This window comes from Pimephales promelas, chromosome 25 (genome assembly GCF_988280905.1).
Source record: "Pimephales promelas chromosome 25, fPimPro1.hap1.1, whole genome shotgun sequence".
NCBI classification, from domain to species: Eukaryota; Metazoa; Chordata; class Actinopteri; order Cypriniformes; family Leuciscidae; genus Pimephales; species Pimephales promelas.
The window spans coordinates 5665620-5684553 of NC_142793.1; the positions used below are offsets into that span (position 1 = coordinate 5665620).

General features: G+C 39.5%; 1 protein-coding gene across 2 annotated transcripts in view; it reads right to left on the reverse strand.

Annotated features, from left to right (window-relative positions):
- Positions 1-4155: 4155 nt before the first annotated feature.
- wwp2 (WW domain containing E3 ubiquitin protein ligase 2) overlaps positions 4156-18934 on the reverse strand; it is a 112397-nt gene continuing 97618 nt past the window's right edge. For both annotated transcript variants that reach the window (XM_039656675.2, XM_039656674.2), the window contains 7 exons: positions 13741-13874; positions 13512-13652; positions 10286-10406; positions 10037-10141; positions 9846-9942; positions 5091-5163; positions 4156-5005 (listed from right to left, as the gene is read on the reverse strand). In XM_039656675.2, the coding sequence (XP_039512609.2) occupies positions 4906-5005; positions 5091-5163; positions 9846-9942; positions 10037-10141; positions 10286-10406; positions 13512-13652; positions 13741-13874 (771 nt within the window). In that variant the 3' untranslated portion in view covers positions 4156-4905. The remainder of the gene's footprint in view (positions 5006-5090; positions 5164-9845; positions 9943-10036; positions 10142-10285; positions 10407-13511; positions 13653-13740; positions 13875-18934) is intronic.

An 18934-nucleotide genomic window follows, 5' to 3' on the forward strand; every position in this document is an offset into this window, starting at 1 on the left:
TTACGGATGCAAATATAAATTCAGTAGTAAGTCATAAAAGTGTTCTTCATGTGCTTGCTCGTGTCTTGGAAGAAGTCTTGCAAAGGTCTTGCACCAACAGCAAAAGAAGAATAGCAACGATTTCAAAATAAGAGTCTCCACATTCGCCCGATAGAGGGCGCTTTAATAGAAGACCGGGTCTATTCGATAGACAACTGTCAGACTTCTAAATATTAATTCATTGTTTTATTTTTAAATAAATTATATAAACGTGTTTTGTTGCATTAATTATGCCTTATGTGTCATTTAACTTAACTTATAATGCATTGGATGAATAACTGTATAAGCACATTACAATACTCACATATTAATCATCACACCTTTAGAAAGTATAAGTATAATGAAATAAAACAGACAAACAACCAATTTCAGGTGCAAGAAATCTGCTAAAATTATAATGCATTTTAACTTTTACAATTATTTATGAAAGTATAATTATGACATATATTATCAATATAATACATTATATATATATATACAAAGAGTTTAAGTAGCCTATTTTAATGTTTTTTTCACAACTATTATAAATTTTTAGATGAGTATAGGCTTTTACATCAAAAACATATATTACGTTATAGATCTTTATCTAACCTAAAAGACATGACTGAAGTAAAAACTTAAATTACCTTTTTTTTATTTAGTTTTATTTTATTTTACAATACAGTTCGGTAGTTAATATTTGATGCCAAATAAGCAACACTGACTGATGCTGCTGAGAGCTGTACTGACTGAACAGATGTCTCAAGCCTTCATACAGCTCAACTACACTGGTCCTTATATCATACTTCAAACATTTGATCAGTCATTTTCATGACGACAGCTGTTTGTGTTTACAGAATGAAGAATTTTTCTGTATAAAAATTAAATTTCAAACTGATGCTCCAAAGAGAAAGCTTCTGCCACTCAGTGTTTCTGCCTCTCAGTGGATTTTTTTTTTTTGCCGCAGTGTTTCTGCCACTCAGTATTTCTGCCTCTCAGTGTTTCTGCTGCTCAGTGTTTCTGCCACTCAGTGTTTCTGCCGCTCAGTGTTTCCACCGCTCAGTGTTTCTGCCACTCAGTATTTCTGCCTCTCAGTGTTTCTGCTGCTCAGTGTTTCCACCGCTCAGTGTTTCTGCCACTCAGTATTTCTGCCTCTCAGTGTTTCTGCTGCTCAGTGTTTCTGCCGCTCAGTGTTTCCGCCACTCAGTGTTTCTGCCGCTCAGTGTTTCCGCCGCTCAGTGTTTCCGCCGCTCAGTGTTTCCGCCGCTCAGTGTTTCCGCCGCTCAGTGTTTCCGCCGCTCAGTGTTTCTGCCGCTCAGTGTTTCTGCCGCTCAGTGTTTCTGCCGCTCAGTGTTTCCGCCGCTCAGTTTTTCTGCCACTCAGTGTTTCTGCCGCTCAGTGTTTCTGCCGCTCAGTATTTCTGCCTCTCAGTGTTTCTGCCACTCAGTGTTTCTGCCGCTCAGTGTTTCTGCCACTCAGTGTTTCTGCCGCTCAGTATTTCTGCCTCTCAGTGTTTCTGCTGCTCAGTGTTTCTGCCTCTCAGTGGATTTTCTGCCGCAGTGTTTCTGCCACTCAGTGTTTCTGCCGCTCAGTGTTTCCGCCGCTCAGTGTTTCCGCCACTCAGTGTTTCTGCCGCTCAGTGTTTCCGCCGCTCAGTGTTTCCGCCGCTCAGTGTTTCCGCCGCTCAGTGTTTCTGCCGCTCAGTGTTTCTGCCGCTCAGTGTTTCTGCCGCTCAGTGTTTCTGCCGCTCAGTGTTTCTGCCACTCAGTGTTTCTGCCGCTCAGTATTTCTGCCTCTCAGTAGTGTTTCTGCCACTCAGTGTTTCTGCCGCTCAGTGTTTCTGCCTCTCAGTAGTGTTTCTGCCACTCAGTGTTTCTGCCGCTCAGTGTTTCTGCCACTCAGTGTTTCTGCCACTCAGTATTTCTGCCTCTCAGTGTTTCTGCCGCTCAGTGTTTCTGCCGCTCAGTGTTTCTGCCGCTCAGTGTTTCTGCCACTCAGTGTTTCTGCCGCTCAGTATTTCTGCCTCTCAGTGTTTCTGCCGCTCAGTGTTTCTGCCGCTCAGTGTTTCTGCCACTCAGTGTTTCTGCCGCTCAGTGTTTCTGCCGCTCAGTGTTTCTGCCGCTCAGTGTTTCTGCCACTCAGTGTTTCTGCCGCTCAGTATTTCTGCCTCTCAGTGTTTCTGCCGCTCAGTGTTTCTGCCGCTCAGTGTTTCTGCCACTCAGTGTTTCTGCCGCTCAGTGTTTCTGCCGCTCAGTGTTTCTGCCACTCAGTGTTTCTGCCGCTCAGTGTTTCTGCCGCTCAGTGTTTCTGCCACTCAGTGTTTCTGCCGCTCAGTATTTCTGCCTCTCAGTAGTGTTTCTGCCGCTCAGTGTTTCTGCCTCTCAGTGTTTCTGCCGCTCAGTATTTCTGCCTCTCAGTAGTGTTTCTGCCACTCAGTGTTTCTGCCACTCAGTGTTTCTGCCGCTCAGTGTTTCTGCCACTCAGTGTTTCAGCCGCTCAGTGTTTCTGCCGCTCAGTGTTTCCGCCGCTCAGTGTTTCTGCCACTCAGTGTTTCTGCCACTCAGTGTTTCTGCCGCTCAGTGTTTCAGCCGCTCAGTGTTTCCGCCGCTCAGTGTTTCTGCCACTCAGTGTTTCAGCCGCTCAGTGTTTCTGCCGCTCAGTGTTTCTGCCACTCAGTGTTTCTGCCACTCAGTGTTTCTGCCGCTCAGTGTTTCAGCCGCTCAGTGTTTCCGCCGCTCAGTGTGTCTGCCTCTCCGTTATGTTCTGACCTTTGCATTTAGTTTGCATTTAGTTTGTTACTTTCTCCCCCTAGTGGTCATCTGGGAGTAATTATTGTGTACAACTCTTACATTGGTATCATTGGTTGATTTTATCACATGATGCAGTTTAATCAGGAAACATTAGTAGTTTTTTCCATGCGGTCAGCTCCAGTCTCCTTATCCTGTTCTCACTCTGTGCCTTGAGAAAGCATCGCTTGTAAGTTGGATTTTAATTTATAGTTAATTATTCATTGATACACAAGTGTCATATAAGATGTTCTGTGATGTTGAATATTTATTTGTTAACTTGTGCAACTGCTATTATTGTTTAGCCTTTCAGCTAAGAGGTAGCTAATAGTTTATTAGTTTAACTGTTGAACTGCACATACTATGTTTACAGTTAAAAGCATTCCAGCTGAATGTAAAATATAAATATTTATGTTTCAGCTTTGTAGCTTAAAGGGATATTATTTTATGTCTGTTAATGTATAATGTGTTTGAATAGCATTCAGTGATTGGTGCTATCTTTCTGTATCATTTCGGTTTTACAAAAATTCCTTCATGAGAATTACGACAACAGTAAAGAGCCTTGAACTTTACTCCAGCCTCTGACTTTCTCTTGAAGTCACTCTCAGTGTTTCCGCCGCTCAGTGTTTCTGCCTCTCAGTGTTTCTGCCACTCAGTGTTTCTGCCTCTCAGTAGTGTTTCTGCTGCTCAATGTTTCTGCCTCTCAGTAGTGTTTCTGCTGTTCAGTGTTTCTGCCTCTCAGTGTTTCCGCCGCTCAGTCTTTCCACCAGTGACGTCACGTGCTTAACCTCTATTTAGGAACACTGAGGTTTGGTCGTTTCTTCTCCGTATGCGATTGACATTGGTTTTGCTGATTCACAGAAGATGCCATTGTTGTAATGTTTTCTATAGTCACAGAACAGTTTTGAGTGTCATTGAAGCATTACTTTGCTTCTCTTTACTCTTGCATTGGTGTGTTTGTTTCTCAGAAATCACTTACTGCACCTTTAAAATGCTTGAGATGGATGGCAGTATTGGGGACAGCCATTCTTTGTTATAAAAGTGCACAAATGCCAAATTTGATGCATGCTTTTTTTAAATATAGTTATTTAATTATAATACATGTTTTGTTCCAAAATGAGACTCATTGACCTACTGGTGGTCCTGCAGAAAAGCAAACCTTAAGATGTTCATCTGGAAGAGTTTGGTTTCTTTACCTACTATAATATGTCACAGAGTAAAAAAGGATTTTTCTGTCACAATCCAAAATGTTTTCACAGTCCATAACTGGATTTTATTTCAACTATGTACAGTGTAGCATGGCATGTCACAAAATAATGAAATCATATCTGATCAATCTTTTTTAAAACAATTATTTTCTCAATCATCTCAATGATCGTCTAGCCCACACACACTGATCTGACACATGAGCTCCAGCTATGTGGTTCATGACATTTGCTGCGGTTTATTGTATTATTAGTAGTAATATTTCTTTGTTGAATGCTGCATTATAATGAGGGGCTTGAGAATTTCACCTCGCACAGAAAATCAGGATTGATCACATTTTGATTTAGGCAATTCAAGGAATTCATTTTAAAAATCTTGATAATGAAATAATGCAGTGATCTATGTCATAATTTGCACTGCTTTCTCTGCGTAGAAATGTAAGGTGAAGTAATCATTCCCAGAAGAGGCCAAATGAAATATTACATTCAGACGAATCATGTATCTGCTGCTGGTCCATCAGTGCTTCTGCTCTGCTGTTTAAAGTGATGGTTACATCCAAAAATGAAACTCATTGTTATTCTCATCCTCATGTCATCACCAGCATTGCTGTTATCTGAAGTTTGGAGAATCCCACACTCCTCTTTTCCATAAAACAACAGTTCATGGTGACCATTCCTCCAAATTCTCTCGTTTCGTTTGCACGCAAAAATAACAGTATATCAGTACAGAATGATGTGAGGGTGAGTTTTCATTTTTAGATTAACTAGTAATTGAACTGTAAATCTGCAGCCGGTCTCTTCAACAGTCTGTCCATTCGGTCCACATTAGTGGTATTAATGGCCTAGTCACAAGACACTGATTAATAATTTTCCTGGTCCTGTCCTTTCCATGCTCGTCACTCTTGTCCGAATCCCTCGGTTTCCTCGATAGCAAACAGAAGTTTTTCTCGAAGCTGCTCCATGTTCTTATAGGGTGGCAGATCCAGACGGTTAAAGCTGAAAATGGAGGGACAAATAAGTCACAAAACAATTCTATAAAAACAATTTTCTATTATTTTTCAGATTTAGGTTTGTGTCTCACCAAGTGTGACTTCTAGGCAGCCACGTTTCCTTCCCCACTTTGTCTATGCAAAATTTTTGTGGCCCGTTACTTCCTAGACAATGGGGCGATAAAATGATAAACTATTAGAAATATTTACAATTTCAATATGTACAATGTGGACAGACTTCAGGTCAAAGCTGAATGGTGGAAAGACTTGATCAAAAAAAAAAAAGTTTGTTTTTTTCCTTTAGTTGAATAACTTGCTGTACTTCTGCTGCCGTAACGTGCTTTTGGGATTATTGTAAATACAAATTTCCTAGTTAAAAATTTGACATGAACACCTTTCTCGAATCGTATTTCCCACTGGGAGGCTTTGGGATCATTTTGAGTTGGACGGGCCATGAGTGTTAAACATGGCGGAGGGAGAGCGACTGCTGCTGTGACTGCTATTCTTCATTCGTTTGTTCTTGTTGTTCAAGTAGTGTATATTCTCTCGGGCATGACTCTCAGGGTAAACCTGTGAAACTTAGTAAGCTCCAAAGACTGATCCACTCATATTGGACATGGTTTTTTTATCATTTACAAGCATATTTTTCTCTACACAAGATCAATATTTAACTGAAATATTTCAGATCCGTCACACTATTAACTAAAGTCATTAAAGTTTCATAAGCACTTTCAGTAATTACAGACTGTTCCTCCAAAATACTCCAGTTCCTAATGTTACCTGAAATTAAATAGACGACAGATCAGCAGCCAAAAGCCTCTTAATATTTTAATATAATTGTCATGAACACAGCAAAACAGTGTGATTAAAATGTGATTTTATACACAGTGAAAAAAGCCTGTATTTGACCGAAATGCCAGAACTGTCAGCATGCCATCTAAAGCATGGTAAATGTTTATATGGATGTCAATGAATGGAATGTCATTTTGGCTTTAATAAGATTTTCCCAATAAATATGCAAAAATAAACCTGGTGTCCTTGACCGTGATTGGTGTCCATGATTCCTGTTCTTTCCAACAACAAAGCGCTTGAATGCAACGAAGCTCATAATCACAACTTTTTCGATAGCGTGCGAAGGTAGGATTAGCTCATGATACTTCACTAACATTCTCCAAAAGTTCCGCACCTCCCTTTACTGACTCTGTTTAAGGCCCTAGTTTGTACCATATTCACTGACAGTGCCACCATTTCAAGCTTTTATTTTCGTTTCATTGACATTGTTAAAGGATTAGTTGAATTACTAAAGTATTAGTAATGTCCTGATAATTAATTCACTTCAGAATGAAAATGTCCTGATAATTTACTCTCCCCTACATCATCCAAGATGTCTTTCTTTCTTCAGTTGAACAGAAATGAAGGTTTTTGAGGAAAACATTCTCCATATAGTGACTTACACAAGGTACAGTACAACAGGTTGGTTCAAATGTCAGTTTCAGTGCAGCTTCAAAGTCTCGACACGATCCCAGCCGAGGAATAAGGGTCTAGCGGGGTCTTTTCTAAAAAGAACGACCAATGGTTTGTCTAGATAGGACCCTTTTTTATCGGCTGGGATCGTGCCAAGACTTAGCAGTCCCTCCAGGATTTCACGATTTTTTTGTGTGATTTTTGCAATCAAAATGACTGATTTTGTGGTGGTAATTTCCAAAAATGTGTGAAAAAATGTGCGATTTATATATAACATTTGCCATAATAGTATTCAGTCCTTCCAGAAAAACAGAGTTTTTTTGTGATTGTTGCGGGCAAAAATTGATTTATTACGCGCCCCGTTTTCTTTAAAAATGCAATGGAATATGCGGGATATTTATGCAATTTTATGCGATGAAATTTGCAAAAATTGAGGGAACTTGCAAAAATTGTGGTTTGATAAAAAAAAAGAGAAAAAAAGTGATTCCCCCAACATCCTGTTCTCACTAGGCTAATGTAAGAGTAATTTCTTATTAATTCCTTTGATAAGCAAGCATACTACATCATAGAAAGTGCTGGGAATATTTAATTTCTCATCTTGTTTTATTTCAGACTGTAAGAGTGTAAATAAGGTGTGGCCCCTTTAAGAGCTGCGCGCTCCCTGTTGAACTCTCTGCAGTGTTATATGTGCGCCTCGAACACCCCATGTGTGCGGGTAATTTCTGTTTGAAGCTACTTCTTTTATCTTATGTTGTTTATTAAGTAACGATGTGACGGTAGAACGTGTGACAGACAGTTATACGAGTTCGATTTGTGAGATGTCAATCGCCTCCGTGAGTCTGTCTGGCGTCGCGTAATTGCGTCACTTCATAACGTTCCCATGGAAACAGGGGGAAATGGCTGCTCTTGTGTGAAGCAAACGCAACATTTCAACTTTCTGCTAAGATACATGTGACGTTTTTTGCAACGAAAATGCGAGGATTATGAAATTATGCAAACCCCGCATATTTTGCATGGAAATCGGCAATTTATGCGGCGAAAGTGCGGCGTATTTGAAAAAATGCGGCCCCCGCATAAATATGCGGACTTTGGCTGATTTTGCATTGGATTCAGCGATCGCATAATCGCGTTTTTCTGGAGGGACTGACTTAGAAGCTGCACTGAAACTGATATTTGAACCTTCAACCTGTTGGACCTTGTTGAAAATGTTTTCCTCAAAAACATAAATTTCTTTTCAACTGAAGAAAGAAAGACATGAACATCTTGGATGACGCGGGGGAGAGTAAATTATCAGGAAACTTTCATTCTGAAGTGAACTTCATTCTTAAAGTTTCTGTAAAGTCAAAATTAAGTGTGTGTTCTGAGATTGTCACACCACAGAAAAATGTGTTATTAGCCACCCAGCCAAATTTGAATGATAAAAAAAGCCGACAAGTACATAAAATAAGCTATCAAAATCTTGAAAAAATGAGCAGTATTCTCTGATCTCAAACGCTGGGGGCGTGTCTGCTGGCTGCGCTGAAACCACGCCCACTCGCGGGAAAACTGCCGACGGTGATATTAGGTGATACTGCTTTCGGGACGGGAGGATGAAGGCCGAGGCCCCGTTCACCAGTAACAGCGGATTATCAGTGAATCCCAGTTGTCTATAAGGAAAGTTTATAAAACGATCCCGTGTAAAAGGATCACTACAGAGGCGGATGTTGGCAGTGATCCTCAGCTCTTCATCAAGGTTGGCTCTCTAAAAACCTCTTCTTGATGTGATCGTTTTTTGGAAATTAAAAAAAAAAAACACACCGATACGCATTTGAGCGGCGAACTGATGCGAATGTGCTCTATTGTTAGAGGATGGGCCAGCCTCAGTGGTTCAGTGCGTGTCCACGAACTCATGGGCTCCAGTGCGTCATCGAGCCCCCGTTTTAGCCCCGCCCAAAAAATCCGGAAAATAGCAATGGTGAAAAACTGTTTAACGGTCTAACTCCACAATTCAGTACTTCACAGTTCTGTCTTTGTAATATGTTTTAGCAATACATTTCTAATATTTATAATGCATTTAGAATTTTTTTTTTTAGAATTGCCTTTACGGGGACTTTAAGCTTATCAACCAAAAAATCCTCCTCCACTAAACCACTAAGTAAACAATACGGCCAAAGAAACAACCTTGAAATGCTCCATATTAGATATTTTGATAGCATGCAGTAATTTCATAATGTATGAAAACTGTCTATAGGGCAAAATGATTCAATTAATGTGTTAAGGCCATTGCACACTGAGTACGAGATATTCTTATGCGTATTTTCGTGTTCGTCAGCCTAAAAATTCGTCACGCATAGAAACCTTGCAGACCGAGTCCGTTGCGTATTTCTTAAACCTTTGCGGGAAAAAACGGAAAAATACCAAATGGATTCGTCAAGCAGTGAGGATGATTTTTGCCCTCTCTCTTATTGAAAAGAGAAGAAAGAGAAAATATTACGTCCATCCAATCCTGAAATTGCGCCGAGGAAGGAGAGTTATCAAGGAGTTGCGAATTTATCCTGAGCGATTCATAATTTACCTCAGAATGTCAGTGGGACAGTTCGATGCTTTGCTAGCGATTCTGGAGCCACATATTAAAAACAAGACCACCAATTTCCGTAAACCAATCGATTCTGAACGGAGACTGGCAGTGTGTCTGAAATGGACCAGGTATGGACACACACACGGACAAACACACACACACCCGCGCGCGGCCCGGTGGAAGCGCTGGGCAGACAGAACAGCTAGGCTGTTATTGTGTATATTGTGCCCAAAATAATACATTAGTTATCGAATAGGCTGCTCAATCACACCTTATTCGATCCTAAATTTCAATCTGATTGAAAGGGGAGGTTTATTAATTTCATAATCCAATATAGAGAAGAGAACATAAACACTTGATCGAATTGAAAACCGAAACTGAAAGCACGACGCATATGTGCAATGATTTGAGGACGAGCTCCCTCCGGCCCTGAATTGTCAAAAGACCTCTCAAAATGCTGGCTCTGGATGCGAAAAACGCAGAAAATCGAACCCGATCCGATAAATTTTATGACGGACGAAAGTTTCGGAGGCGGTGTGCAAGCGTGACTGACATAACGTGAGGTCGAATTTTTTTTTTAACGTGCGAAAATTTCGGATGCGAATTTCGGACTCGGTGTGCAATGGCCTTTAGTCTTGCAGACAAATACTACTGGTGAATTGATGACTACTTAGAGTAATAGGGACTATAGTCAAAAAGGAAAATTGAACTAATTTGTTATTATTTACTAATTAATGTTATTATAATTATTAATATTAACATGGTAAATAGTGTTATCAAAATGCACTGTTGTGTGTAAAGGTTCATTAAGATATTATAGCTGTACCTATCAGTTCTGCGAAACCTCCAACCGGCAGTCGACAAGTTCCTGTGACGAACTGCAGAAGCCGAATTCTCTTCTCATTGTCCATTTCCTTGACGACCTGTGTGACACACAATGACATATATATAGTAAAAAAGAGAAACGCGGGAGTAGCTGTGATTTCATAAACACACACACACACACACACGACTTACCTGCCAGAACCAGTGGATTTGCTTGCTGTTTTTGGTGTAATGCCGATAGATGGTGTTCTTCTGCCAGTCGTTCAGATCGATTTCCTGCATCCCGCATAACATCAGCTAAAGCGAGAACCAATCACAATCACCCAGTTATTTAAAACTGTTTGCTCAGTGATGTGTCTTCATATAGATGAGAGTTTTTTATTGGACTGACAGCATCTATAAATGTCAAGTCCTTGCTAAAAACACAACACCACCACCCACCTCCAACTCTTTCTCATCAAAATAACGCAGCCACTCCAGAGGCACAACCTCATTGAAGCCGTCCAGGAAGGCTTTAGTTTGCTCCTCCACCCCACGTGTGAACCGCCAGTCAGTAAGCAGACTGCAAGACAAACGTGTGATGAGTTTAACATTTCAAGGTTTCCATAGATGTATTTCTCATGTCTGTGAGGCTAGGCTATATACAAAAATGCATTCCATGTTATCAGGAGTAACGCCGGCACCTTAATGTCCTGGAGTAAAGGAATGCTATACTTCAGCTTCCTCTCTCCACATGAACACTTGGATGTAAGATCTGGCTAGTTTCTACAACTTGCTATTTCAAATGATAAGCCATTTTTGAGGTAGATGAATCATAGACGAACATTTGGATTTCCTGCCTGACGTAATTACTCGCCGTTAAAAGAGATCTACGGAGCCCCTCTAGTCCCACTTTGGTAAAAAAAATTAATTATAACTATCTTGTGGCCTCAAGATACTAACTCGTGGCCTCAAGATAGTAACTCGTGGCCTCAAGATACTAACTCGTGATACTAACAAGATACTAACTATCTTGTGGCCACGAGTTACTATCTTGTGGCCACGAGTTACTATCTTGTGGCCACGAGTTACTATCTTGTGGCCACGAGTTACTATCTTGAGGCCACGAGTTACTATCTTGTGGCCACGAGTTACTATCTTGTGGCCACGAGTTACTATCTTGAGGCCACGAGTTAGTATCTTGTGGCCACGAGTTACTATCTTGTGGCCACGAGTTACTATCTTGAGGCCACGAGTTACTATCTTGAGGCCACGAGTTACTATCTTGAGGCCACGAGTTACTATCTTGTGGCCACGAGTTACTATCTTGAGGCCACGAGTTACTATCTTGAGGCCACGAGTTACTATCTTGAGGCCACAAGTTACTATCTTGTGGCCACGAGTTACTAGTTACAAGATCTTGAGGCCACGAGTTACTATCTTGTGGCCACGAGTTACTATCTTGAGGCCACGAGTTACTATCTTGAGGCCACGAGTTACTATCTTGTGGCCACGAGTTACTATCTTGAGGCCACGAGTTACTATCTTGAGGCCACGAGTTACTATCTTGTGGCCACAAGTTACTATCTTGAGGCCACGAGTTACTATCTTGAGGCCACGAGTTACTATCTTGAGGCCACGAGTTACTAGTTACAAGATCTTGAGGCCACGAGTTAATATCTTGTGGCCACGAGTTACTATCTTGTGGCCACGAGTTACTAGTTACAAGATCTTGAGGCCACGAGTTACTATCTTGTTGCCACGAGTTACTATCTTGAGGCCACAAGATAGTTATAATTAATTTTTTTTACCAAAGTGGGACTAGAGGGGCTCCGTAGAGATCACTTTTAAAAAAACTTTTGCTGATAATTTACTCACCCCCACACGCACAACCGGCGGTGCGTCATAGAATGTCTCTGAATAGGTTCACGCCCACTTTTGGGGGAAAACAAACTAGCCTCCCCATAGACTTCAATACAAAATAACGGCAAAAACCAACGTCCGTACACAGCCGACAGGCGTAAATAACTTAAGAAATCACTTATATAAAACATGTCAAGTAATTATATGTCCACCCTTCCTGCCAAAGAGCCTGAAAGATACATACACAAACTTTATTTAGCCAATTTAAACAGCGTCAAATTAGGGTAACAACCCCACCCAGTGGCCAGATGTGTCTTACCCGGACATGTATTTGTACCTCATCGAGTCACCAGGTAAGCCAGTGAATGATTTTATTTCGTTTTGTAAAGTAAAAAACCTTAATGTATATATTATGAATTTATGATGATGATGCAGGTAGCCTGGGCTGGGCTACTTGACAACAGGCTTAAAAAAATGTATCTTTCACGCACTATGGCAGGCAGGGTGGACATGTAATTACTTGACATGGTGTATATAGGTGATTTCTTAAGTTATTTACGCATGTCGGCTGTGTACGGACGTTGGTTTTTGCTGTAATGTTGTATTGAAGTCTATGGGGAATCTAATTTGTTTCCCCCAAAAGGGGGCGGGGACTAAATTGACAGTTAAGTTCCCGGATGTGCCGGTTGTGCGTATGTCATCCAAGATGTCCATGTCATTCTTTCTTCAGTCGAAAAGAAATTAAGGTTTTTGATGAAAACATTCCAGCATTTTTTTTCCATAAAATGCACTTCACTGTGAACCAAACGGTTCAAGGTCCAAAAGACACTTTCAGTACAAACTGTTCAAAGGGCTTTAAACGATTCCAGACGATGAATAAGGGTCTTATCAAGCGAAACGATCGCTCATTTAATAAATAAATAACAAAGTTTAAGTTTTATAAGCTCAAATGCTCGCCTTGCTCTGTTCTGTGTGACTCTCCTGTTCGAAATCGTTCATCAAAATGAACGAATCTTTTTCCCGAGTCAATTTGTTAGTTTCGTTCGTTGAATGAACCAAGCGACTCGGAAAAAGATTTGTTCATTTTGATGAACGAGTTCGAACAGGAGAGTCACACAGAACAGAGCAAGGCGAGCATTTGAGCTTATAAAACTTTGTTATTTATTTATTAAATGAGCGATCGTTTCGCTTGATAAGACCCTTATTCATCGCCTGGAATCGTTTAAAGCCCTTTGAACAGTTTGCAGTTTGCACTGAAAGTGTCTTTTGGACCTTGAACCGTTTGGTTCCCACTGAAGTCCATTATATGGAGAAAAATCCTGGAATATTTTCATCAAAAACCTTAATTTCTTTTCGACTGAAGAAAGAATGACATGGACATCTTGGAAGACATGGGGGTGAGAAAATTATCAGCAAAAGTTTTTTAAAAGTGAACTACTCCTTTAACCATTCGTCCCTCACAGGCTGCATGGCTTCTCCACTTCCAGTGGAGCTGTTTTTATTTTATTTATTTTTTTTATTTATTTAATATGGACATAGCAATAACATTGGACGAACCAGATGCATTGTTTAAAGTGTAATAGCACATGTGCTAATTTTCAACACCTGTCCATAGGGGCTTTTACTACAGATAAAAACACATTATTAAACAAGACAAAGATCATTTACACATGAGAACAACTTTGGCCCGATTTCAGCCACTGTTTAAGGTCTTTTCTGCAACTAATAAAATTTGGGTCAACTAAGCCTCTTCTATCGGCTATCATGGGGAAGCCTTATGTGAATTGGCCTTTATAGTGAAAATAAATGAATAGGGCAGCTGTACCCAACATATTCCTCCTTGTTGTCGTGAGTGACGAGCTCGTCTTCTCCATCGTTCTTCAGCTGGTGTGTCGTCACCTTGCCCAGAATCTCCATGTCTTGAGCGAAGTACAGCTCCACGCCACACTCTTCCAGATCATTCTCTCTGTGAATGTACACCAGCATGGAGATCAGGTCTGTCAGAGACTTGTTTTGACTGAATGAGTGAATGCAGCTGCAGGCTCGATACTCACTTGACCCACATGATGGAGTTGTAAAACTCTGGGTCGATGGACTCCAGGTCTTTCAGGGTGGGTTTTTTGTTAAGCATGCGCTTGTAGAAGGGTAGAGTGAAGCCAGTGTCAATGAACTTCCCATGATACAGTGCCTGCAGAGAGCCAATCACAGGTCGAACGTCATTAAAACAATTTTTATTTTTTATTTCATTTGTTCATTTGTCAGGGACAATGTACAAAATACATTAATCTTACGAAAATATGTTTTGTACGAGAGTTGACAAATGCTAATTTCCATCTGCAGTCCCCGGGCAGGTGAACACAATATTAAAACTTTATATTACAAATAACTGTCAGTAGCATGCAATTTATTTAATTAACAGGGAACGTACAGTCAAACATAGTTATAATACAAAGCCTGTAACTGATGCGCAGTATATAGAGTTTGTGGCTAATGCTAATTTTCAACTTGTGTCCCTGGTTGGGCATTTCTAAGTTAATTATAAATAGATATATACAAATAGAAAACATTCACATTTCTTCAAACACACACACAGAAAAATAACAATAGTTAAAAATGGTTACATTTTTGGTTTGCTTTAGCCACAACTTAATCCTGGAAGTGAACTTTTTCATGTCAGATACAACCTTAATGTCAGATGTTAACAAATTCCAGAGCCTAGAGCTCTTAACAGAAAAGGCTGTCTTTGCGAAACTTGTTCTACAGTATGGTATTGTACAGTTCTGATTTGTGCTGCTTCTGGTAACTCTTTTTCTGTTTTTTATTTTAATAAATTTAAAAAGTGGCTGTTTTTTATTTTAGTATTTAAAAAAAAAAATTAATAAATCTTTAAAAAAAAAAAAGAAAAATAAATGTAAAAGTTTAATAAATTAAAAAAATTATTAATACACTTGAAAATTAATAATAATAAAAAAAAATTACTGAAGCTTTCAAAGCCTAATATATTATATTTCTCGTGATGGTAACGGATTGTTTTTTTTATTGTTTGATCGTAAAGTGAACCAATGTGTTTTGTTGTAGACGGAGCTGCTTGCGCACCAAAACTGTCATGCAGTATGAAATATGCGAGAAAAAAAACAATATTAGTCAAACAATGATCATTTAAAGCTAATCAGATGTTTAATTGAAAAGACTAAAAAAAACAACATCAACAAAAAAAAACCATCACAGTCTAAAATATACATAGTCAAAACCATTTACTTCAATATTACATTTGTAGACTTTAGGTGTGCTGATGCTGACACAGTTGGTTATCGAGGATGTATCTCCTTAAGTTTCGAGAGAAATTATTCAGATCTTCAGACAACTTTAGGCCGTCTGGGACTTGATTCCATTGTTTAATGATTTTAAATGAAAAAGCTATATAAATAAATGTGACTTGACTTAACTTTTTCTTTTGTTTGTTGCAGCATGCAAGATTTCACACATATACTGTCATTTTACTAAATGCGTTTATTCTCAGTTGCCATACACTATGACATCATGGCTGGAGGGTGAATGGATGGTCATTATAAACATTCATGTCTAATGTGTTTGCATCTTATCAGTTTTTAGGAGTCATTAGGACAATTCTGCTGCATCATTGTAAAGAGAAAAAGAGAGGAAAAGAAAGCTGTAAATGGTAAATCCAATTAAATATCAAACATTTATGCAAATGTATATCTGATAAAGCTTCATGTAATGTTATTGCAGCAGTCAGTCAGTTTAAGCGGACATACACACTAACACAAAACCATTTTAAAAGGTCGCCAGAAACCTGTCTGTCATGATAAGAGAAAAACTGCAATAACAGTTCCATAACAGAACCATGAGGAGCCTTAACATTGCCTGACATTATTACGAGTAATTTGTGTTACTTACAACACTAAAAAAAAATAAGTTAACGAATCATAAACAATAATAATTTGTGACCAGCAATTTTGAAACTAGTACTGGACATATTGCTTACAGTTCGTCACATATTCACATTTCTTGTGAATTTATCTAGATTGTGTGATGCTACGATTGTCAGGAAAATAAAGGGTTAGTTCACCCAAAAATGAAAATTATCCCATCCTCAAGCCATCCTAGGTGTATATGACATTCTTCTGTCAGACGAACACAATCGGAGTTAAAAAAACACCCTTTTTCCAAGCTTTGTATGGCAGTGAATGGTACATTTTTTGAAGCCCATAAAAGTGCATCCATCCATGATAAAAGTGCTCCACAATATCCATATTTCTACATTTATAAACTAGAATCAATGGCTCATGTATACAAGTCTAGTTCTGGTGGAAGAGTGACCTCTGACCCGACGCATGACGTATTGAAGAATGTGGGAGCGCAGAAGAAAGAGAAAAACAAAACACTGGTCAGGAATTAGAAGTCAAAACGGGTATTATTAAAGAGAAATGTCAGAGGAGTTTGAGTTTGTTACCCAGCGCTGCTTGTTTGAACTCTCACCTAAGCTTACGCTACTCCAACATCGGGTCAGAGGTCACTTTTCCGCCAGTGAATGCGCGGACACTGTCGGACAGACATTACTTGAAGCTTGTGATAACAGTTAACAAAGTTATAATTATGCATATCTTTCTAACTAAAAAGCATGGCTTTGCTTCAGAAGGCCTTCATTAACCCCTCTGGAGTCGTATGGATTACTCTTATGATGGATGGATGCGCCATCCTTTTTTGGGCTTCAAAATCTAAGTTACTATTATAAAGCTTATTTTTTTAGGGTATTTTTTAATATAACTCAGAGTGACTGAAATAGGAAACTCGTATACTCCTTGAGTAAATTATGGGATAATTTTCATTTTTGGGTGAAATAACCCTTTAACTGTGAGTGTTGCTACAGCACAATATAGTACAACTGTGACTCCAAAAATAAATATTTGTGATTGTGTCATCTGATCTTAATGTTAAAATAAACTTTGGATTGACTTAAATATTTGCCAGAGTATGCACAAATGTCCCTGGATTCATGAATGAAACTCTGGATGAAATGTATTGTATAATACAATACCTTACAATATTCATATTCATGAATATTGAATATTGTAAGGATTTAAACGTGTATAAGAATTAAAATCATTTGAAATCAAAATTGGCCAAATAATCAACATGAGCCTCAAATTTCATGATTGGTCATAAACTACACCATTATAAACTACAGATAAACCAGTTTATACACTTTTTATCATGTGTAATGCATTAAAGGGGGGTTGATTGTGATTTCATTTTTTTCATTTTAAATAGTGTGTTGGTGCATGAACAGTATCTGCAAAGTTGCAGCGCTGAAAGTTCAGTGTAAGCAGAGATATCGTCTTTTAAAAATCAGGAAGTATATTGCCTACAAAAACGACTCGATTGGGACTACAGCTGGGTTTTAGACGTCACTAACCCATACATTTACATCAACCCTCCCTACGGAATATGCCAAAAAGGGCATGACCATATTTATGCGGCTCATCCAGTGTGTTATGTTCACCCAGCTGTCAGGTCTTCTGTGTTCGGGCTTCCAACGGACGCTGTACTTCGTCAACAATGGATACAATTTATGTTTGATTATGTTCCTGAAAATGACGATCGTAATTTAGCTCTCTGTGCTGCGCATTTTACGGAAGAATCTCCACGAATTCAACACCGGATTCAACAAGAAACTGTTACTAAAACATGAAGCAGTTCCGACTTTAAAACCAGAGGAAGCAGTTGTTGGGCCACAACCTGTAAGTAGACTAAGACTTAATCATTTTAAATGTATTTGCAAGTATAATTCCAGACGTAGCCTTGTGTTTTATTATTTTCAAATGCCAACGCTGGCTTTATAGCCACTTATACAAAATAGCCATTTTGTATAAGTACTAATGTTTTAAACGTATTTTTCATGTATATATGCTTCATGACGTTATTTTCGATTTGATCAAGAACATAAACTAACGCTGTTTGAGTATAACATTAGTAGCCAGTCAGTTGCTATTGTTACCAGTCAGATGTGCTTAAAGTTAAAAAATGTAGCAAATTATCATTCAGAAACGTTTAGCAAGAGCCGTGTGTGGTGAGGTTCTGCTTGCCTCTCTTCCTCGCCGCTTTCTCGGTCTGATTCTGCCTCAAACAGTATCGACACCATTATTTGCATTAATAGACCAGAGCGCAGGCACGTTTAGCCCGTAAAGGTAATGGGCATTAACCTTCCGGACAACGTGAGCGACAGTTTAGCCAATCACAACACACCGGCCCAAACTAACCAATCTGAGCCCACTGACCGTTTCTGAGGGAGTGGTTTCATAGAATCAGGAAGTCAACCGCTCGTTCAGGGGACAGAGGAGAGCGTGGCTTACAATAAAGGTGAAGTTTATGAAAAATAAGACTTTTTAAAAAAGAAAAACCACGAATACATGTTATATTGCACCCCATAAACACAATCATGCAAAGAAAAAAAGCAGTAAACCACCCCTTTACGTATTAAATTATGGTGGAAAATAAGTATTTGGTCACCCACAAACCAGCAAGATTTCTGGCTCTCACAGACCTATAAAATCTCTTCTGTCCTCCACTCGTTACCTGTATTATTGGCACCTGTTTGAATCATCTGTATAAAAGACACCTGTCCACAGCCTCAAACAGTCACAATCCAAACTCAACCATGGCCAAGACCAAAGAGCTGTCGAAGCACACCAGGAAGAAAATTGTAGACCTACACCAGGCTGGGAAGAGTGAATCTACAATAGGCAAGGAAGCTTGGTGTGAAAAAATCAACTGTGGGAGCGATTGTAAGAAAATGGAAGACCACTGATAATCTCCCTCGATCTGGGGCTCCACACAAGATCTCATCCCGTGGGGTCAAAAGGATCATGAGAACGGTGAGCAAAAATCCCAGAACTCACGGAGGGACCTGATGAATGACCTGCAGAGAGCTGGGACCAAAGTAACAAAGGCTATCATAAGTAACACACTACACCGAGAGGGACTCTAATCCTGCAGTGCCAGGCATGTCCCCCTGCTTAAGCCAGTACATGTCCAGGCCCGTCTGAAGTTTGCCAGAGAGCATATGGATGATCCAGATGAGGATTGGGAGAATATCATGTGGTCAGATGAAACCAAAACAGAACTTTTTGGTAAAAACTCAACTCGTCGTGTTTGGAGGAAGAAGAATGCAGAGTTGCATCCCAAGAACACCATACCTACTGTGAAGCATGGGGGAGTTTGGGGCTG